Consider the following 22,862-nt stretch of genomic DNA (forward strand, 5'->3'; position numbering starts at 1 on the left):
TTTATTGGATAACAGCATCGACTTATCCACTGGATGGAGACTTATCCGCTGGATAGCGCTATCCAGGGTTAGTAAAAAAGTTTGCGTTATCCTAAAAGTCTGCTCAAATTCTTTAGCAAGATTGTTTAACCATGGTTTTGATATGGAGTTCATTTCAGCTGGGTGTCTGATATTGTTTTGAGTGTTTGCTTTTACTGTTCTACTACAGTTTATTGCTCACTTGAGTGTTCATATCATGTTATTCATAGTGTACTACTCGTACTTGGCGCTGGTTTGATGACCGTAGTGGGCGCTGGTATGCCTACAGTGCTACTAATAATGAGGCCATTGATGCAGCCTATAGAAATGGAGAAACCAGAATAAGGTAAAACTAGTACGTCATGATGATTGGGCGAAAACTGTGCTTTATTACTGAACAGTGAACGGGAAAAGCGGGTTCCTTCGTAATATATATCACTGTTTTCATTGCTACATGCTGATCTTGATAAAAGTCATGAAAGTAGTATTTTTTTGTTGCCTAATGTTCTTAACTGTTGTATTTTTTGATCCATAGGTTTATGGCTGGAAGAAGGCCTTACAATGTAAACTTTTCTACAATGCTCCAGGTTGGTATATTCGGCCAAACTCGATATATGATCAATATTGTATGATCCAGGTTAAGAAAATCCTAAATTATACTGCTTGATGGATATTGACATGATAGAGTGGGAAACGCATGGTATATTGACTTGTAGTTACAGTTGGGTTAAGATAGCATGTGGTTATAGTTTGACTATGAACTTGCTGTATCTTACCTCGTACAAAACTCACTCTAATTGCCCGCTTTTTGTTTTCTCAAATAAACCCTAACCAATTCAAATAGGTTAGAGCTTTTCTCCGGGGTCATACATGGACTGTATAGCGGCAGCCAGAGGTGACTTCACATGTTTTCATTTCGACCTGTCGAGCTGCGCCACTTCTGTACTTTGCAGCGGGGATTAGCGATAAGTTTTTTTAATGACAAGTTATAGATGTTCTTGAGAGTGCTTAGGATATTTACTAAATATGATGATTTCTTTGTTTCATTTTTTAGATCAATGAGGATACTGGTAGTCGCCGACCTATCATGCTGGGAAGCACATACGAGTCAACTGCTATCACTTGTAACCACAGACCCAATCAGCCGTCAAATGGATCTTCGACAGGAAACGGAGAAACAACTCAACGACAGAAATCTTTAGGGAAGACTCCGAAGAAGGCTGAAGAAAAGCCAGGTAACTGGAGAATTATCACTTCAAAATAGATACTTACGTGAATGTTTTCCCATTTTAGACCACATGTCATTCCCTAGAATATCATTTTTTGCTTAACAGTTGTGCATCAGAAGACACGTCTTATTCTCTAGCGAATGTCACATGGTCTGAAATGGAAAAACATTACACTAATGTTAAAGCAAATAGGAGACAGAATAGGATAATTTTCTATTATCATCCCTCCTCCTAAATGTCCCTTACGGAGCAATATGTCGTACTGTAAAGTAAGCGGAGTCTTTGAGGGTTGTTCCATACTGATTTATCCTCCTAAATGTCCCTTACAAAGCAATATATTTAATGTAAAGTAAGCGGAGTCTTTGAGGGTTGTTCCATACTGATTTATCTTATTGAAAACAGGAAAATCCAAAGAAAGTGAAAAAGAGGTGGCAGATGAACGAATAGTCCAACGCTTGAATGAATCGCAAAAAACTGCAATAATCAGGTAAGAAAGACTGAATTCAGGGACAAATCCTAAATACTTTCCAACGTTTAATGTTAAGCATTAGTTAAACTGCTTGTCTCAAACATTCTTTTCTGTTGGCAGGTTTAATTGAACATGGGCATTTTTGCAGATACCTAAACTTTGAAATGTTTTCGATCAAACCCTCCAATAACCTCTGGGCTGATCAAAGCCAGGGCAAGGTTAACTTAATTACAGATCAAACCCTGAACAATCTCTGACTGATCTAAGTCAGGGCAACTCACAGATCCAATTCTGATTTAAGGCCCGTTTACACAGGCGATTTTTTCGGCGATTTCCACTGCGATTCTTGCAGAAAAATCGTCGAAAAATCGCACTAAATTCGAACCTGTTCAAAATAGTGGCGATCCATCGGCGACGTGAATTTATCATATCGCCTCAAAATCCTCAGAATCGCCGGTAGTTTACAAGAGCGTGAATCGCCGCAAGAATCGCAGTGGAAATTGTGCTGCAAATTGCCGAAAAAAATCACCTGTGTAAACGGGCCTTTAGGGTGTCGGATTTTGACAAGGGGGAGGAAAAACAGAAAACCCTTTTAATCAAGGAAGACTGAGACCAATTCTACTCGTGATATATAAACTGTAATAAATCGTCTTCTTATTACTGTTTTGTTCAGGTGCTGTGCTGTACTTATCAGTATACCTGTCAATAATAATGCACTCCATGCAGCCCTTAGACTCTGCCTTCGAATCACCCAAGAACACAAGTATGCTGTCCAGTTTGTAAATCAAGGAGGCCATAAGGCGATCATCAGCCTGACACAAAAGTCTTCCTTCCCTGGATTCACCTCAATCACTACTCTTCTCCTGCACCATGTCCTAGAAGACTCGCCCAATCTACAGCACACGATCGAAAAGGTCATCCGTTCGGTTGCAGTCAACGGCGTGAGCAATGCTGCCACAGGGGTCAGTTTTAACTCCGTTGGAGCAAAAGAAATCAACTACGTGTTGCGTTTGCTCGGCCCTGCTGCAAGTAGGAACCCTGAACTTTTCAAAGAAGCTGTTCTCAAGGCGATGCAATATACAATAACTCCTCAGTTAAGAAGGGTTTTAGTTGAAGGAGCTGATGTTTTCTTGCCTTCCAATCACCCTCAACTGGTCAAAGTCTCACCAGGCTACAAGCTGCAAAAACCACCACTTCTCTGTGATTCTGTCCGGGAAGTTGTTCGTGATCTTCTAAACGCTCTGTGTGCTCCATCCGATGCTGCGTCCAGGGCAGGTGGAAGAATGGGATCGATATGTGTGCGACGTTCAGACAGTCAGATGCTTGGAGAGTTTGGAAGAGCTCTGGGACAAATTGGGGACATGATTGACAGGTTTAGCACCAATAACAGGGAAGAGACATTGAGTCCTGGCCACCCATCGTACGGAAGACAGATAACTAGTGAAGATACCGTGGTGGATAGTGAGGAAGCCAACATAGGTAATTTTTCAACAAATACTACTCTGCTTCCCAGTAGATAGACTGAGGCAGTCGTGATTTTTTAATCCCCTTCGTAGCGATTGTTTTGTTGAGTGCAAGTGCTTTTCCAATCGACCCTGTAATGCCTATGTTGTACCACGTGGACATGTGATAAAAAATAACCGCACTTCGGTCATGTGAAAACGTGTCCACGTGGTACAACATTGGCATCACGTGATCGATTTGAAATGCACTTGCGGTTAACATAACAGACGCTACGAAGGTGATAAAAAGTTTTCACAACTGTTTCGGTCTACTGTGAAGAGTAATACTTAGTAAGGCAAAGCGCCTTTACGTTATCAGCAGGTATGCAAATCCCTCTCATTGAACTCTCCAATTTAAGGATAAGGTCTATGGGGTAAAGGGTGGGGTTACCCAATATCCACGACCTTTGAAAGAAAACTCCTGCATTCTGGCATCAGATATCTCTAAAACTAAAAGTCAAATCAGAGTAACTAAGTCAATCTGGTAACTGTTTTAACCATCGTTTTGACCCTTACATATCATTGTTTTGGCTCCTTACATATCTTCGTGCTCATGAATGCTTACCAAAAACCTTGTTCACGCAGACTCACAACCCGATGGTCAAGAACCATCAACTTCTCAGGCTGAAAAACCAAAAGAAAAGACCAAAGATGTCTCAAAAGAGAAAGAAAGCAAAGAAAACAAAGAAAAAGAAGCAGCTAGTAAGCCCTTGCTGACCAAGTCGGCTATTCTGAGGATCTTGGCAGAGCTTGTCAAGACTTACGGAGGTGTGGCACAACTTATCACGGAATATACCTACTCTCCACCATCACTTCCTGGGGAAAAACAGGTTAGTATCAGTCTCATTGTTGCATTGGTTGTGGGTAATAATGATGTGAGAAAATCAATACACCAGTTTCACATTCAATGCATTACGCTGTTTTTGAAGACCATAGATTCATTTGCACAGGATTAGCCTCGTTTATAAGTCAGCTATCCACAGATACCATAAAAAGTTCATGGGAGTTTAAAACATTGGTATTGTTCAAGCTGCACATTCTTTACATTACAGTTGACATTTGCAAATGATTTACTCTTACGCGAGGCTAAGACTGCGGAGATGAGTCTTCAGTCTTAAAACACAGCCGTATTTACGGAATGAGAAAAGGGACTATTACAAAAGTTCTGTTTCCAGCGTCTCTACAAAAGGGGATTTAGATTTTCTTTGGCTAGAAATACGTATTGCGGTCTTGCAGCATTATTACAATGCTGTAGCTGTATTGATGCATTTTAAGTTATTGAATTATGAAATTTAGCTTTCGCTTTCTGAAGGTATCCAAATGTAACCATTACAGTTGAAGCACACTTACTGTGACTACTAACTAAAACATGGCGTTCGTATATAAGGCGGGTGGATATAATAGTAAATGCATATCACCAGGATAATATGAAAGTGTCTGCTAGTACACCGCTATAACTGGTATTCGATTTAAGGAGGCTTCAAAGTAACCCCTTTAAATGACCCAGCTTTGTGTGACCCATCATGGGAATTATCTTTTTGTGGTATCAGATAAGCCAATTTTATTTTTTTACATCCTACTCTCAAACTTGATGTAATGACTGAAGTTTATATTTAGGAAATAAACCCCTTGCATGTGATGTCAAAGCAGCTCAATTTGGAGGACAAAATAAAAGAATTTCAATCTCCTGAGAATGGGAAACCTATGTCCTCCAAATTGAGCTGCTTTGACTCATCCTACTCTCAAACTTGATGTAATGACTGAAGTTTATATTTAGGAAATAAACCCCTTGCATGTGACGTCAAAGCAGCTCAATTTGGTGGACAAAATAAAAGAATTTCAATCTCCTGATAATGGGAAACCTATGTCCTCCAAATTGAGCTGCATTCCCACGTGCTGCACGGGGTCTATTGGTTTTGACTTCCAGTATACTCATCATTGTATTTTTCTTTATTTTCAGTACGAAGGCCCAGTACTTGCTTATATTTTCGACCACCTTCTTATCTCCCATCAAAGTAATACAAGCAATGACTCCCCAGCGTTTGCCCGCTTGCTTCTTGCTGTCATAGCAACGTGTAGTCAAGCTCCTGAAGCGCAACATATCTTAGTTACAGAACTGAAAGCCTCTTTAGAACGTGCCCTGGCTTTACCAGAATCTCCTGGCAAACACCACCGTTTGCAGGCACTATTTGGGCTTATCCAGACTATGATCGACTCCGGGTCACGCCAGCCTCAACAGGCCTTAGTTCAACCCCCAAACAACACCATGAAGCTACTCACCAAACGAGGCTTGATTACTGACCTTGCCAGGGTGACCCACAGTCTCGATCTTGGAAGTCCTTACCTGGTTACTACTTTGAATGCCCTGCTGAAGCCGTTGGAAAAGCTCTCGAGTATCGTGAATCAACCCACGGGGGGACCAAGCACAGCTCAACCTAAGGCAGGTACTCAGTCTACGGGAGTAGGGACCAGGGATGGTGCGAGTACTACTCAAGAAGGCGCTACTGATGCAGCCACTCAGGAAAATCAAGGTAAATAATGATCAGACAAGAGTACAGGTATCATATAGAGGATATCACATGGACGCACGGAGATGCGGATTTTATCGCTATCCTTGTTAAGAATAAGGAGTGTTAGGAAAAGAAGATTATAGATTAGATTTCCCATGACTTTGGAATAGCACGGTCACAGTACGTTATTTAAGGCACCCTCTGTACAAATCACAGTGCGCCAGATTGCTGTGAGAAATACGGCTTTTATTGATTTTCATGTATGTATTTCCAAGGTACAACAACTGATAGCGCAGAACAAAGTCAAGCAAGTCAGGTTCAGACCCAAGATGCCGATGTACAAGCAACGCCAGGTATGAAGTTGTTGTTGCTCAATAAAAACCCAAGCGGGAGGGGGGTGACTCCAGGGTAAATATTGGATATCGTCGTATCTCTTAGGGGTAAAAATCGGCCATTTTGTATCTTTTAGTGTGTTAAATTTGAATATTAGAATTCCGGCATATCTTGGTATCTTTTAGGGTTACTGTCTCTTAGGGGTTGGTATAGAGTATTTTTTGTAAATTTCCAACGAGCATATGCGATACTTTTATGTTATTTAAATACTCCAAGGAATGACACGTGTTCTGTCTATTTATCGAGTCAACTTTATTTCTTTGCAGAACTCAGTGAACCGGAGGATACACAGGCCTCGGGTGGTGAACTAGAAGGCGAAGAAAGTGTAGCTGCTTGGGATATGGGTGTGTCAGGTCATGCTGTTGTCGTCCCGTCATCCAGTGCTGAAGATGACATAGACCATCAGGACATACAAAATATCGTGGATGAACTGCTTCAAAGAGGGCCAGAAAGGCAAAATTCACAAGGTGGGAACAACTTTGATAAATGCAAACAGCTGATCTGAAAGAAATAGTGACGTAGAAATGACGTCACTACAAAACTAGGTGTCATGAAATAGTGACGAAGAAATGACGTCACTACAAAACTAGGGGTCATGAAATAGGGACGTAGAAATGACGTCACTACAAAACTAGTTGTCATGAAATAGTGACGAAGAAATGACGTCACTACAAAACTAGGTGTCATGAAATAGTGACGAAGAAATGACGTCACTACAAAACCAGGTGTCATGAAATAGTGACGAAGAAATGACGTCACTACAAAACCAGGTGTCATGAAATAGTGACGAAGAAATGACGTCACTACAAAACTAGGTGTCATAAAGCCTGCAAAAATTAACCTGCGAAAAATATAAAAACGTGCCCACAATTAATTATTTTGTCACTGTTATCAAGGGCTTAATAGCTTTTTTTTATTATTATTATTTGCTGGCCTGGAAATCCATAATTTCAAGAGAAAAAGTGACTACTCAGTTTTTCAAATTTTCTTAATTCTATTGGCCAACATTTTCACTCACATCAGCTAAAATCCTTTTGGTATAATTTTATCCATCTCCTTCCGTTATCTGATTTCACCCCATTTAAAATGCTCAATTTCTAGATTTCCGGTTTAACCTAGTATTTTTCTTGGATTTTAGATCCAGAGATGAACGTAGTATCTGAGGAAATCGTCACACAACTTCATGTAATGGATGATGGTGGGGACGACGATGAAGAGGATGACACTGATGTTGATGATGACAGCGGAAGTAGCTCCACTGATGAACAATCAGATGGTAACCATAGTGACAACGGAGGTGAAGATACGATGGTGATAACCATCGAACGAGCTGGAGACCAGGGCGAGGAAAGCAATGATAGAAGCCACCTGGATGACCAACATGGTAAATTTGATGCAAATACAAGACTCAAGCTAAGGACACACGTTGCAAACATTGCGCGCAGTGTTGTGGGCAATCGAGTCGCGAGCCATGTCACACGACGTAGTTTGTTCCACGCAACGTTACTGAAGTAGAAAACGATCCTACTTCAGAAAGATTGCCTGCAATATTACGCGCAATGTTTTACCTGTTGTTTCTTCGTTTTGTCTGTCTATTTATCTGTCTTAGTTTTTTTATGTTGATTGGTTGGTTTGCCGTACGGCCTGACGATCGGTCGGTTGATCGCTTTTTTCCTTTATAGTGATAATTAAGGGACCCAAGGGACACATTAAACAGATCGCGCGTTGCACGGTCTCAAAATTTTCACCATAACACAAAACTCTTTTCAATGGACACCAGGCAAGGTCCTGACACTTAATAGAGTAATGTGCGTATTAATGATGATGTCTGTGTTTGTTCTAGATGATGTTGACGATGAAGAAGGAGTCATAGTGACCGGTGCTGATAATGGCGATGAAAATGTGATAGTGATGGGTGAGGTAGACGACGGCGATGAAGACATTGAGGACGAAGACGATGACGACGACGATGATGATGGTGAAGATGATGATGAAGGTAGCGATATGGAAGAAGAACACCACCCAGACATGATGGAAGATGACTCTTTTGCCGTCTATGAGGATGATGATATGTTTCTGCACATTAGAGATAGTAAGTTTTGTCATTCCTATTATATTCAGGGTTCGTGCTACTCCTTAAACTCCTTGAATTTAACTCACGTTTTCAAGGGCACTTGAAAAGCTCTTGAATTTTATGATTTTAGCGAAACTCCTTGAAAACTCCTAGAATTTTTGCTTTGATCATTACTTGCATGGTTCTAAAATAGATCTAGTCAGAAAGATTGGAAAATCTGAAAGTCGGCCATTTGCAACCACCGTGTAAAACCTTGGCATATTTAGCTGAACATACTCCTTGAAATATCATTTTTGGGTCCATGTATACTCCTTGTGTAGTCCTTGAATTTTAAGTGGTTACCTCAGCACGAACCCTGTATATTATACAAGTAGATTTGAAAACTTTGAACACTTTATGCTACATTACAGTGCTTCTCAGTAGCAATTGCGGAATCGTCGTCGAAAAAGGTCTTGTTAGACATGAGTCAAGACGTTTCCATGACATTCCTTGCGGACGTCCCCTTACGTCCGCTAATACTCCCCTTCACAGTTCCCTGCGCCATCTTGAAAGGGAGCCGTGCCTTTGCGTTGAAGCGAGACGAACGGTGAGCTTGCAATGATAGACACATGTGAATATTTGTCCAAGGTGTTAAAAAAGGTCTCTACCATTACAAGCTCACCGTTCGTCTCGCTTAGATGCAAAGGCACGGCTACCTTTCAAAATGGCGCAGGGAACTGTGAAAGGGACTATTGTCGCGAAAGGAAATCGTATGATTCCGCTCGTGCTATCGAGAAGCACTGCAATGCTAAAAATTCATGTGTCTACCATTGATAAGAAATCTGAGCGAATGATTGAATCCAGTCAATGATTAAAATTCTGTATCTGAAACACTGGATGATACACTAGGACGGAATGAGGCTGGAATCAGATCTAGTTATGACGACTAAATAGATGAATTTCCATATTCTGGTCGAGTGATCAAGCACAAAACAATCTGAGTCGAGGCAAAGGGGAAACAATATAGTGTAACCTTTATTATTCTTTTGGCTTTTCTTATAAATTTGGGAATAAGTTCAATTTGGTGCTTGTACGACGGTGGGACTCGTGAATTATGTAGAATGTAGGTATCTCCCTTGATTTTAGGGTTTTGCTTCGAGTTCTCTGGTTATCGTCCCTCCTCAAAACCCAACCAAATTCCAATTCGAACTTTAAGTTAGCCATGCCCTTACTGAAATTGCTTCCCACCGGTAGAAATGAATTCCAATCGTTTCCACTTAGACACGGCTTAGGGAAACTTGATTTCAAACTTGATTTCTTGACTTGAATTAGATGGTGGAGCCAGTAGAATCACAGGGGAGTTGTTATTATCCACAGTACAAGATGATGAATCTGATGCAGGAGTTGTACTGGGGCTGGCTGGTCAAAGACATCGTGGTCTACCAATACGACATCACAATGGTGGAACAGACATATTTCACATTACTACTGGTAACAACTATAGACATATTAACCATTCAGAGGTTGAGGGGGAAATGGGTCGAGTTGGTATTAGAGTGCATTGTGGGACTCTAAAGGGAAGAAATAGACGCCACTTTGAAAATATGTACTCTTAAATAGTCTCACATTGCACTGCATTGTCAACTCCACCCTGTTTTTCCTCAACCTCGGAGTGGCTATTACTTATTTCTTATCACTGCCTAGAACGTCTGGGTTTTTACTTCCGTCGACTAAAACGAAATCCTTTGAAATTTTATCGCCAGAAGCCAAACTCCTACTTAGGGGAGTGGGCTGCGTAAGAGAGTACAAGAAGCCCAGACCTATAGCCAGTTGTTAGATAGGTTTATTAGGGCTGCATCACAGGCTTTTTAGTCGAGGGTAAAGTAATGTTATGTCATGTGCTTGTCTGCATTGCAGGAGGTCATGAAACACGATTGTTAGTGGGAGATGACGGGCAAATGCGTGAAATCACTGATGAAGACGGTATTTTCGTAGATGGCTACAACGAGAGTACCAACTCAATCCCCTCAGCTCTCAGTCGTTGGTCCGAAGAAAGCCAAATCCTTGACCCGGAGAGCGTCCACTACTGTGTGGCTGCACTTAAACCGGAAGTTTTTCCTGCTTTCGAGAAGCGTCTCAGTGTGGACGTCGAGAAAGAAAAGGTGGAAGAGGCCAAAAAGAAGAAAGAAGCTGAGGCTAAGACTGCTGCGAAGAAGAAAGAAGATGAAGAAGCAGCAAAGAAGAAGGCAGAAAGTGAGGCAGCGGCGGCGGCAACAGCGGCGGCAGCTAACCAACAGACGTCAGAAGATATGCAGGTAGATCAGTCATCCACACCACAGCCAACGCCTGTAGCAGCAGACGATGGCTCTAACACCTCTCTACTAGTATCGATGAGTATGGATCACGGTAGCGATAGTGAACCTGCCGTGCATACGTCTACGCCAAGAGAATCTGAACCAGCTCCTTCAAGTGCAACTGTAGATGTCACTGAACCAGCATCTAATGCACAATCCTCTGCACCTCTTGATGGCCAAGTCAGTAGGCTTACACCGCCTGTTGCTTCGTCTTCTGGTGTTGGTACTGATGGTCAACCAGAGGGTGCGACAGGGGAGGCAGGGGCATCGTCGTCAGTTGGTTCTCCTATGACGTTAGGTAGTGATGTATCTGTGACATCTGATAGTGGCGCTCAAGGTCAAGCTAACGAAGGTCAGTTGTATTTATAGGTTTTCTGATTTAAAAAATGCATCCTATAGATTAGTTATTATTACCATTATCATCCATCATTCATCATTATTATTATTATCTTCATCATTATCAACATTATGTTTATTGTCATCATCACCATTATCATCATCAGCATCAACTTCATCAGCACGAGGCCATCATCATCCCGAAATCATTATCTTCCAGCACCATCATTATTGTCATTCATATCTTCACCATAGTCATTATTGCTATTATCACCATCAGCATCGTTGTTCATCATCATCATCATCATCGCCCATCATCATCATCATCCATCATCATCCATCATTCTTGATCATCATCATCTATTATCATTATCATCATTATTCACCCATCATTATCATCATCCATCATTCTTGATCATTATCATCATCATAATCCATCTTTATCATCATCATCTATGATCATCATTATCATCATCATTCATCGTCCATCATCATCATCCATCATTCTTGATCATTATCATCTATCATCATCATCATCATCCATCACCAACCTAAGGTTCTGTTATCTGATATTATTTCGTTCCAATAACTAGATGCATCCCAAGCAGCAGGCGTCAATAAAGAAACAACAGATTCTTCACAGCCGCAAGCACAACCAGAACCAAGCACAAGTGGTGAAAATACCAATTTAACTATTGATGGGGTTCCTATACCTGAAGGAGTCGACCCGTCATTCCTTGAAGCTCTCCCTGAATCTCTCAGACGCGAGGTACTTTCAGAACAGCTAGGACTACGCCCGCCTCCTCCCTCTCAGCCTTCAGATAATGCTAGTGGAGAGGCTTCTATGTCATCTGTTAGCCCGGAATTCCTAGCTGCGCTGCCTCCTGACGTCCAAGAAGAGGTAAGTTGCTCTCACAACAGACTGTTTTCGAATGAGTCAAATACCACTGTGTTTCTTGATCACAGACTTCATTTAGAGTTCATTTCAGTGTCCAAATATTCTCAATATTCTCATTTTATATGGTAAACGTTGTTCAATCTCACGACTGCCAGGTGTAGAACGTCTTAATTTAAATATATAATATATCTGAGAGCTGCAAAGAAATTATATTTTTTTCGAATATTTTCCCCCCATAATTTTTCCAATATTTCTTCCCCAATATTTTTTCCAAATAATTTTCTCCAATAATTTTCCAAATATTGTTTTTCAAATATTTTTGCCAATAATTTTTTCCAAATATTTTTTCCGAATATTTTTTCAAATATTTTCCCAAATAATTTCCCGGATATTTTCCCCATAACCTTACGTACAATATGTCTGTCGTACCTATTCTAGTGGTGATAACTTCGACAATAATTTCCTGTTTAATACTTAAGTCTATAACCCTACGAAGGCTTATCGCGGATTCCAGCCCCTCCATTCATTATGTTATGATGACGTTATTACAGAAATCATTATGTTTTGATAACCTTCAGGTTCTTCAACAACAACGATTGGAACAAGAACGTAGACGAACAGCCACTGCTCCACCTGATCAGCCTGTCGACCCAGGCGCTTTTCTGCGCAACCTTCCTCCATCTTTACGTCAAACTGTTCTTGCTGATATCGACGATTCTTTACTTAATGTTCTTCCTTCGGAAATGCAAACTGAGGCTCAATCGCTTCGCAGAGATAGAGAAGTCCGACAACAGAGATTAATGCAGGAAAGGTTCTCCCTCGGAGTAGGCGACACTGCATCTGCTATATCTGCATTGCTTCGCCATTCGGGATTATCTCGACGAACTGGAGGAGCCGGCTCGATTAATTTTCCAAGATACTTCTCGGCAAACTCGCGAGGTTTCAGCAACACTGGTCCTGGAGCTCGCGTCAATCACAAATACGCTGGCCGTCAGCTTCTAGACCACGAGGCACTTGCCTGCCTTGTAGTTCTACTGTTTATCGACGAACCAAGGCTGAACGTGGCACGGCTACAAAAAGTCTTTCGAAATCTTTGTTACCACGAGGAGACTCGCCGCTGGCTTATTAATACTTTGATAGCAGTTTTACGGAGAACTAGTGGTCTCAATGAAGACGATTCTTGTCCAATGCCCACTACAAGCTTATCAACACAAGTAGAAGCTACGTCAAGTGCCATGGTTATGTCACGTGATCCGTCACGTGGTGATAGCTGCGCCTCTGTTAATAACATCAGTGACTATTTACTGGTTAAAGGGGAAAAACCTATGGACTCGAGGAAATCCAAGCAGCCTTCTTGGTTGCGCATTGCTCTTGATTCGGCATTGGGCTCCCGTACGAATGTGTTTTGTATTCGAAGACAAGGAAAACTTGGACTGGAGTACAGTTCTCACATCAGCATTCATCAGTATGCTTCGCCGTTTATTTGTCGCCACGCTCTCGATGCTTTGTTATTCCTTGCTAAGACATTTTCTGCCAGTTTCATGCCTACGACAACGAAAGCCGTAGCGAGTTGTAAAATAGCGGACTCAACGGGAACTGAAAATCCTACAGAGAAAAGTACTAGCGAAACTTCTCAAGGCGATTCTGACTTCTGGGATATTTTATTAAAACTCGATGCTATGGGCCTTGGAAGTAAAGGAAAATATGCGGCTAGCACATCTGTCACGCAATCCACTGATAGTAAAAAGGAAGAAGAGTTTTCTGATGCACCTATTGGACAGCTACTTGTATTATTATCTCATCCTGTTATTGGAAAGAATGTCCAATTAACAGACAAACTGTTACGTTTGCTATCTGTCGTTTCTGCCTCGTTGCCCGATGTACCGGCCGCGAGTAAAAAGCCTGTAAAGACTAATCAAGTTGATGGCTCTAGTTCGACGGTTGAAGAAACAACTGAAACTCAAAGTGGACAAAATCTCGTGGTACCCCTACCACAGGTGGTTACACCAGAAGCAGCCAGGGCCGTACCTCTTGTCTTGGAGCCCAACGAGGAACACGGAACATCAGCCACCAATCTTACCATCCCAATATCTGAAACAGAATCTATCGCTTCTTCGCTTGTTGTCGAACGTTCATCTGAACCTGGTGGAGAACACCCAGAGTCGATCGATAGTGGTTCGGGTGACGAAGTGGCTACGAATCTGGGTCAAACAGAGCCGATGGTCGTAGAGGTGAATATCCCGCACGAGACAAACAGCGAGAGAATCGATAGATTGCCGTCTCTACTCTCATCTGGCGTGAGTTCGATTTCCAATCCAGACTTGCGCCTCAGGGTTAAACCTGAGAGCGAGCAGACTATAGTATTAGAGAATCACTTAAGGCTGGCAGTCAATGTATTGACTTCGGGATCTTGTTCGGAAGAGGGACTAGAGGATGCTACTAATCTCCTACTGCAAATATCTCGGCTGAATTTAGCGTCTCGTGATAGCATACTACGTCTGTTGCTAGACGGAGCTCGTAAGATAGGCGAGGTGCTCCGTGCTTCTATTAGTACCTTATTTATTGAAATAGTCGAGCACAACAAGAAGAATGTACAGAAATCCGATCCTGACAAAGAAGAGGGTAAAGGGAAGAAAGCATCGCGGATAGTGTTGCCAGAACCTCCTCGCCGACAGCAGCGTACGGCTCGCGCTATTCTTGGGCTTCAAGAACCTCCCACCACTGCTGCTGCTGCTGGACGTAGGCAAGCTGGTCCAAAACCAGTCGTGTATGAGCTACACTTACCATCGATGCCTCTATTAACCTGCAAGAAGTCTAGTCAGGCACTGCTGCTTAAAGTACTCAAAGTTATTCTACAGCTGAGAGAGGCTGCTAAGAAATCTGGGAAGACATCGGTTACTCGAGACTCACGAAGAGCACAAAGAAGAGGTAAAACTGCCTTGGTATTTAACTAGCTAAAATGTATTTTATATCGGGTGTCTCAAAGTTTTGTTTTTTAATCTGTCTATCTGTCTGTGAGTCTGTCTGTCTGACTTTCATCTGTTTTCTGTTTCTACATCTGACTGTCTGTACGTCTAACTAATCATCTGTCCGCCTGACAGCCTGTCTCTACGTCTTACTGTCTGTCTGTGCGTTTGTCTGTCTGTCTGTTTGGCCGTCTGTTTGTACGTCTGTCAGACTGTTCGTCAGTCCGTCGATCTCTGCGTCTGTCTGTCTTTCTGTTAGTCTCCGCCGCAGCCGTTCTTAGTGTCATCACGCAGAGAGAAAGGACTGTTGTTAGAATGTGATCAGCCGTTTGTGGGGAGGGAGCGTTGAGTTACGACACTAGAAACGGCTGCGGGAGAGACTATCTGTCTGTACGTCTGTCTTTCTGTACGTCCCTCTTTCTGTCTGTACGTCTGTTGTTCTGTCTGTACGTCTGTCTGTCTTTATTCATTTCATACCTGCGAGTTAGGTATTCGTTAACGATTGAACGCACACAAGTTTTCTAAGCCGCCGAGAAATAAATTAAATAATTTCAGCACCACATGACTTATTGGTAAGCCATCGTCAAATTGAAAGTTCTCGTGGTCTTGGTGCTGTCGTTGCAGCCTTAGAAGCAGAAGCCGAGGCCATTTTCGAAGTGTTCTCTAGCATGCAAAGCCAACGACGAGAAGATCGTGATGCAGAACGTGAGGTACAACGCAGTCAACCTGGTTCTTCTCGTGCTGCAGGAGATGGTACGGCAGCTGGAGGGCAGAGTACCAGTGATGCCGCTGAAGGTAAGAAGTACAGGCCGATCTTTATTTATGTGTTTTCCTCATTAGCATAAAAAAATTTCAAGCTACAAGCAAACCGACTCCAGAAATCGAAAGAGAATGTCTTATTTAGTAACCACTGCAAATGTGAGAGTAATATGTTCAATATTTTGAAGTAAATTTTTTTGAAAGCGGTATGATTTACAAAGAAACGTATGGTCATGTGGCAAGAGTTACAACACAACAATACATTTCTTTGTAATTTATTGTGCTTTCAAAAAAATTAAGTAAACCTGATGCTAAGGGTCTCTTATACGTTCCTTTATTCTTACGCATTGCAATATCATCTATTCTATTTTCCAGCCTCGCAACCAGCTGAACCCGAACCTGTGCTACCACTCTTAAGTGAACAACTTGCCCTTGATGACTTATGGGATACCTTGGGTGAGTGCCTGACAGAGTTAGCAAAGACCACGGACAGTCATGCCGTTCTTGTACTGCAACCAGCCGTGGAAGCATTCTTCCTGGTCCATGGATCCGAAAGGACAGTGCCCCATGCTTCACCCTCAGCTGGGCTTGATGTAAGCCAGCGTCTGTCGACCACTGGTCTCGATATGTTACCACCATCGTCACCAGGGCCTCATTCTCCAGGACCGCTCAGCCCCAGCAGACAACAGTCCGTGTCTTCTGTGTCGTCTGACTTGCCTTCCGACACCCAGAAATTTTTGAGGTTTGCAGGTACGTTAAAGTAAAAACTTTCTTCGATTTGATCTTCCTTCAGTGATTAAACCAGAGTTGGAAGAGTGTTCTCTATGCTTGAATGAACCATTCTAGTCCACCCTCCCTTAAAAAAGTAATTTATAGACGTTCATCAAATTAATGGTTGACTGCAACGTTTGAAAAACCTTTGCATATAGTACGAACCCAGAGTTGTCTCTGGTACTTAAAACTAGAAGTTTTTCATCAACTCATGTTTCCCACTCCCCCTAGTGTAAATTACCTCGTAATCCTTGAAGTACTCTTTAAAACAGTTATTGATCAGTTTTCTGTACAAGATTGAAATTCTGATTGGAAAACTGCTGCAACTTAATGCTGAAATCATCCTTTAATGCTGATAGCTGATCGCCTGGATTGCTATACTTTCTGCTAAACTCCTTGATGTTTTCTTGTCCAACAGAAACTCATCGCACTGTACTGAACCAGATTCTTCGTCAAACAAACGTCCATCTTTCTGACGGACCATTTGCAGTCCTCGTTGACCACACACGGGTTTTGGACTTCGATGTCAAACGTCGGTTCTTCCGTCAAGAGCTTGAACAAGCCGACGAGGGAATACGACGAGACGATCTTCAAGTTCATCTTAGACGAGATCAAATATTCGAGAACTCATTTCGCGAGCTTCACCGACGAAGCCCCGAGGAATGGAAGTCAAGGTTCTATATTGTGTTTGAGGGTGAAGAGGGGCAAGATGCAGGAGGGCTGTTACGTGAGTGGTATCTTATCATGTCTCGTGAGATGTTCAACCCCAATTACGCCCTTTTCACTACCTCTCCGGGTGACCGAGTAACTTACCAACCCAACCCTAGCTCTCACTGTAACTCTAACCACCTCAGTTACTTCAAGTTTGTTGGTCGCGTTGTCGCTAAGGCCATCTATGACAACAAGCTGCTAGAATGCTTCTTTACACGCTCTTTCTACAAACACATTCTGGGCAAGCCAGTTCACTTTACAGATCTGGAGTCGTTTGACTACTCATTCTACCAGGGACTGCAATTCCTTCTTGAACATAATATCAGTGAAATTGGAATGGACTTGACCTTCAGCACAGATGTAAGTACTTGAATGATTTTACCATATATTGGATTCATCTAATGCGATCAAGCCCTCTAACACGGATAAATACCAATATGATTGTGTAAAATATTAATCTTTGTCGCCCATATTACAGTGGTACCACCTCTATTAAGTACCTCTGTTAAGCGGCCACCTTTGGTACCTTGCCTGGTGTCCACTTAAAAAATAGAGGTTTGTTTTACAGTAAATAGGGTGGTACCTCTATTAGAAGGACACCTTCTGTACATTGCCTGGTGTCCGCTTAATAAAGGGTCTCCGCAGAATAGAGGTTTGTTTTACAGTAAATATGGTGGTACCTCAATTAGGTGGACACCTTCGGGACCTTGCCAGGTGTCCATTTAATAAAGGGTGTCCACAGAATAGAGGTTTGTTTTGCACTTAATATGTAAAGAAATTTTCGGGGCCCTGCAACTAGCTACCCGTTCAATGGACCTTTCTCACATGGCAGCCGTGTTCACCTGAACAATAGATTTGGCCCCACCTTGCCTCGCAAATCAATTTATGCGTTTAGACAAAGGTTTTTATTCCAGGGATGGCGGAGACGCGGGGTTTTTTTTTTTTTTGCGAGAATTACCATTTTATTTCGCGTATTTTTTATTTATTTATTTATTTTTGATGGTGTGGGATAGTGAGGGGAGGGGAGGGTAGGACTGCAACCCCCCACTTTAAAAACTGTTTCGCCGACCCTGTATTCTCTCGAGAATAAACACGGCTCTCTGGTGAGTAAGGCCCATGAAGGGTTTTATTGAACCTGCTCAACAAGTGCATCAGTCGAAAAATCAATACTGTTCCTTTTTCCTTAGGTCCGAGAGTTCGGCTTATCAGAGATCCGTGATTTGATACCAAACGGTCGTAACATCCCAGTAACTGAGGAGAACAAGCGACAGTACGTGAAACTGGTCTGCCAAATGAAAATGACTGGAGCCATAAGAAAACAAATCGACTCGTTCCTCGAGGGATTTTACGAGGTCATCCCGAAACGTCTGATATCGATCTTTGATGAGCAAGAACTAGAGCTTCTGATATCTGGTTTGCCAAATATTGACCTGGACGACTTGAAGGCCAACTCTGAATATCACAAGTATAATGAGAACTCTCTACAGGTAGATGAACTTTAGTAATTCTCGATAATGCATTTTACAATAACTTACAAATTTCTCGCGCGCTGATTGGTTATTTTTTATCATCAATAAGAGAACAGACAGATAAAGCTGACGTCAACGAGCGCGCACTTTTTCCGTTGATTGTTTTGATTGCTAAAAATGAGAAGATTTTATCGGCTACGCCTCGTGAATCCACACTCCTTTGACAATGTAACACATAAAAAAACTAATGTCTATTTGTTAATTCAAACTAGTTATTCGTGTCCTGATCAGCCCTAAGGTTGTTTCAGGTTTGGATAACGATTTAAAGGAGGGTGAGGTCGAGGGTGGCTTAGCGGTAGAGCACTCGCCTCTCACCTCTTGGGTCTCGGGCTCGATCCCTAGACTTGTAATCACATGTGAGGGGATTTTGTTAGGTCTCTTACTTAATTCGAGGGTTTTTCTCCGGGTTCTCCTGTCTTCCTCCCTCCGCAAAACCTTCCTAGTTAAGTAAGGTTGCCGTAAGATTTCAGGCTATCGATAGACACGAAGGGTTTGAAAAAGTACCTGTAGCCTTTAAATTGACCATTAAATTGTATGGGAATGTATAGCTCTGTTATATACAAATTCTGATTCTTTTTATTAACAGATTCAGTGGTTCTGGCGTGCCTTAAGATCTTTTGACCAAGCTGATCGAGCGAAGTTTTTACAGTTCGTCACCGGTACCTCCAAGGTCCCATTACAAGGCTTTGCAGCACTTGAAGGAATGAATGGCTTCCAAAAGTTCCAAATCCACAGGGATGACCGTAATACAGATCGTCTCCCTTCTGCTCATACATGGTAAGCAAGAGAGAAGGTCCTGAAAGGGGGTGTCTTTATCCCATTTTCCTGCAGCACCCATTTTGACCAATCCCATAGTCCCGACCTATACTTTCCTCAAATCCCAATCTCATTCCCAATTTTTTTTGGTGAATCATCCCATTCCCAGTGCATAAAATCCCATTTTTCTAGCCCAAAAAGGCAAATCCCAGCTGAACATGGCGCGAATCCATCTTGACCTTCACAATTATTCTTCAGCTGCTGAGATACACTGATTTGATCGTGTGAAAACAGACACATTTTTCCAACGTCACCTCGGGCCACTTTACATATAGAAATTTTCACGTATAGGATTTTATATATAATTAATATATTGTAATACTTTCATTTCATTTAGTTTTATCTATAATAAATATATTTCTAATACCTATATATTATTAATTCATATCATTTTAGTCTTATACCCCATTCACGCCTAAACGTGTTTAGTTAAACTGTGTTTCATGAGGGGGGAAAAAAGAGAAACTAGAGACCTACAATATAATGAAACTTTCTAAAATCGGATATTGTCAGATAAGACAAAGGATAGTTTACATGCATTATTTCACCAAATATTGCGCAGTGTTCGTAGATAGTTTTCTAAACCTGTTTAGTTAAACCACTTTTAAACATGTTTAAGCTTTGGTGTGATTAGATAGGGGTATTAGATAGTGTCCAATTGGTTTTTAATTTTTTTTAATGTTGTTGTTGTTATTGTTATTGTTATTATTATCATCATCATCATTATCATCATCATCATACTGAACTCTGAATACATTCGATCTTTCCTTACTGATCATCCTATAATACCTCTTTCTTTTAGCTTTAACCAACTAGATCTACCAGCCTACGAGACGTACGACAAGCTGCGACTGATGTTAAAGAAAGCTTGCGACGAATGCCCAGAGGGCTTTGGCCTGGCCTAATATTGCTCTGCCTACTACTACGATAACTACATCGACCTTTTTTTTCGTGGGTTTCAAAAGCAACCAAAGGAATACATTCTAGTTAGATTCAAGATCATCTGTAAAGATGTCCTAAATGTTTGTCTAAAAATCTAAAAATTCTTAATATAAAAACTCATGATTCAAGGAAACAGAGATGTTTTCTTTAATCCTTATAGTTCAGAAAAAGAAAAAGTCTAAAATTTCTGATGTGTTTATGAAGAGATGAACGCGTGCAAAATAACTTTCAGGCAAGTGCCATACCATTGGCTGGTAGAAATTTCAATGGCCTTCAATAAAATTAGATTGTTAATGCCTAACTGCGCATTCAGATTGAACATAGTGTTTTGGCGTAAAAGACCCAGAATTGCCAGGGATATCGTCATTGCTTTTGTACTAATATTTGACTCAACTCGAAATGAGTTTGTAGTTTGACATTACGAATAAAGCTTACCGAGTTTATTACATCCATTTTGAAATCACTACCAAATCCTGCAATCTGATTGGTTCCCTGCAGCAGTGATTTCAGCATAAATCGCACGATTTTGAGCTCTAAATTGCACGATTTTGCACATCAACTGATATGAACCAATCACAAGAGAGACATGTCATTTTCTAGCCAATTATATCAAGGAATCCATCTGAGTGTTGGGCTCAACGCTTCTTGCGAAAAAAAAGAGCCACGGCTCAAAAACATTTTTCTGAAGAACGATTTTACCGTCAAAAGTCGTAAAAAAAGACTGAAAAAGCCATAAAAAGGACTTAAAAAGACCAACTGATCACTTAAAATTGTCAAAAGCATCTTTGTAAAGTAACTGCTTAAGTAAGTTGAAGATATTACAGCGAAAAGCAGTGGGGGGAAAATGCAATCGGCATCTTTTGAATGTGACTTCTTGGCGATTGATCGTGGAAAGTGGTTTCCTTTCAATCTGTAAAGCATAACACATCGACGAAAATACAGTCATTAAAAGAAGTTTTTCTTAAGAAGAAGATTTTTGCTGAGCTACGTGACTTCTTAAGGACAACCGAAGGACTAAACAACCTTTGATTTTTGTTGTTTTCTCGGCACAAGTGTGATCTTAACATGTTGAACAGAAATCGTAAAAACACAAGCAGTGAGCATTGGCTGTATGGACAACAGCCAGTTCATTACAACCCTTTTGGGCAGGATTGTTTTGCTATTTAATGTAAGTAAACGATTCTTAATACATGTAATGCCTTTTGGTCCTATATAAATTCATTTTAGTTTTGGATTGAAAGTGTTGGTTTTCAAAATGAGAATATATCATTGCTCGATCAGTATAAACAAGTTCTCTTGACAGCATGTTTGAATCGACTGCTTATAGATTGTAAGTCATATCGGTTTAACTGGAAAAAACGTCTTTTTCAAAAAAGATTTCAAAATGGATATAATAAAGTGGTAATTGAACTTCGTGTCGTGCAATTTTGGTCTGAAATCAAACTTGCAATTACAAATCGCACTCCCGCTACGCGGTCGTGCGATTTTGTAATCGCGCGTTTGATTTCAGACCAAATTGCACTCCACTCAGTTCAATTACCATTATTTATTAAACTCTCTACTGATCGAATATGTGTGTCGGTCTTGGATACGAAATCCTTCCAAGTGATTTGGAATCTAGACGCGCAAGGCATTGTTTATCACGTGGAACGGGTCTGTATCATTTCATGCAATTTGTTGCAGCGTCTAACGTCAAATCAGTGATACGTTTTTTTTTTTGTGCGCAGTTTTTAAAAAGTTGCTGAGTAAAGTGCAATTTAATTTTTCTACAACATTTGAAAGAGTTTTGCCGCTAGTACAAAACATGCAATAAACCTCTACCTTGAACGTAAATTTTCTCATTTCAGATCACGTGTCATTCTCTTAAGAATAAGATTCTTTGTCTTGTATCCATATTTGTGTCTTCTCATGTACAACCATTAAACAAAGAAATGATACTCTAGGGAATGACGTGGTCTGAAATGGAACAAAAGAAATGATATCTTAGGGAATGTCATGTCAGTCTGAAATGGAAAAAATATTACGCCCAAGGTAAAGAGGTCTATTTTCTTGGCGCTGGCAATGTAACCAACAGTTTAAAATTTCATTGCCAGCGCGTAAAAATTGCAGTCAAAATCTGGAGCTTAGTGGAAAACTTGGAACGGCGGTCTTCCGAAAGTGAGGATTTTTCTCGAGCTTCAAATGAAATACGTTGGGATGAGAAGGGAAAATGTACGTTTTTAGCGGGGGTAGGATAGAGAGATGAAATCCAATCGCATAGCGAGACCCTCGGGGGAGGGACGACTAAAAAAAGTTTCAAAAAACCTTAAAACTGTTATTATAAGTGACATGTAGTGCACTTGAAAGACCTGATTAATGACGTAAATCTGACTGTAATCGGGCCAGAGAGAAAAATTTAAAAAGCCCGATCGGCTGTCATGGTTGAGAACTGTATGTAGAAAAGATATTCGAACTGATTTAGTAAAAATAAGTCACCGGCCGAGATATTCAACTGATCAATACAGTTTAAGCCTTTGAGCAAATACAATTTATTTGCGTATCAATCTTACATACGACGAATATCGCAATTTGTCATTCAGTTTATTCATCATCTTTTGAATATTTAA

The 22,862-nt window shown here is 41.1% G+C and overlaps 1 protein-coding gene across 4 annotated transcripts in view; it reads left to right on the forward strand.

Annotated features, from left to right (window-relative positions):
* The window catches only part of LOC116307541 (E3 ubiquitin-protein ligase HUWE1), a 44,564-nt gene extending 23,862 nt beyond the window's left edge, over window positions 1-20,702 (forward strand). For 2 of the 4 annotated variants that reach the window (XM_031717817.2, XM_031717818.2), the window contains exons 37-57: window positions 249-364; window positions 554-605; window positions 1,073-1,253; window positions 1,650-1,734; window positions 2,390-3,195; window positions 3,804-4,048; window positions 5,179-5,749; window positions 6,004-6,081; window positions 6,388-6,588; window positions 7,260-7,505; window positions 7,965-8,213; window positions 9,507-9,665; window positions 10,092-10,880; window positions 11,458-11,765; window positions 12,341-14,690; window positions 15,284-15,523; window positions 15,863-16,237; window positions 16,677-17,329; window positions 18,157-18,456; window positions 19,085-19,275; window positions 20,117-20,702. In XM_031717817.2, coding sequence (XP_031573677.2) covers window positions 249-364; window positions 554-605; window positions 1,073-1,253; window positions 1,650-1,734; window positions 2,390-3,195; window positions 3,804-4,048; window positions 5,179-5,749; window positions 6,004-6,081; window positions 6,388-6,588; window positions 7,260-7,505; window positions 7,965-8,213; window positions 9,507-9,665; window positions 10,092-10,880; window positions 11,458-11,765; window positions 12,341-14,690; window positions 15,284-15,523; window positions 15,863-16,237; window positions 16,677-17,329; window positions 18,157-18,456; window positions 19,085-19,275; window positions 20,117-20,219 — 8,298 coding nt within the window. In that variant the 3' untranslated portion in view covers window positions 20,220-20,702. The remainder of the gene's footprint in view (window positions 1-248; window positions 365-553; window positions 606-1,072; window positions 1,254-1,649; window positions 1,735-2,389; window positions 3,196-3,803; window positions 4,049-5,178; window positions 5,750-6,003; window positions 6,082-6,387; window positions 6,589-7,259; window positions 7,506-7,964; window positions 8,214-9,506; window positions 9,666-10,091; window positions 10,881-11,457; window positions 11,766-12,340; window positions 14,691-15,283; window positions 15,524-15,862; window positions 16,238-16,676; window positions 17,330-18,156; window positions 18,457-19,084; window positions 19,276-20,116) is intronic. The other 2 variants (XM_031717820.2, XM_031717819.2) reach the window with 2 other exon arrangements.
* The last annotated feature ends 2,160 nt before the right edge of the window (window positions 20,703-22,862 follow it).

Source organism: Actinia tenebrosa, unplaced genomic scaffold (assembly GCF_029948245.1).
Source record: "Actinia tenebrosa isolate PJP-AT-01 unplaced genomic scaffold, QUT_ActTen_1.0 PGA_scaffold3__52_contigs__length_22856419, whole genome shotgun sequence".
In the NCBI taxonomy this organism is placed as follows: Eukaryota; Metazoa; Cnidaria; class Anthozoa; order Actiniaria; family Actiniidae; genus Actinia; species Actinia tenebrosa.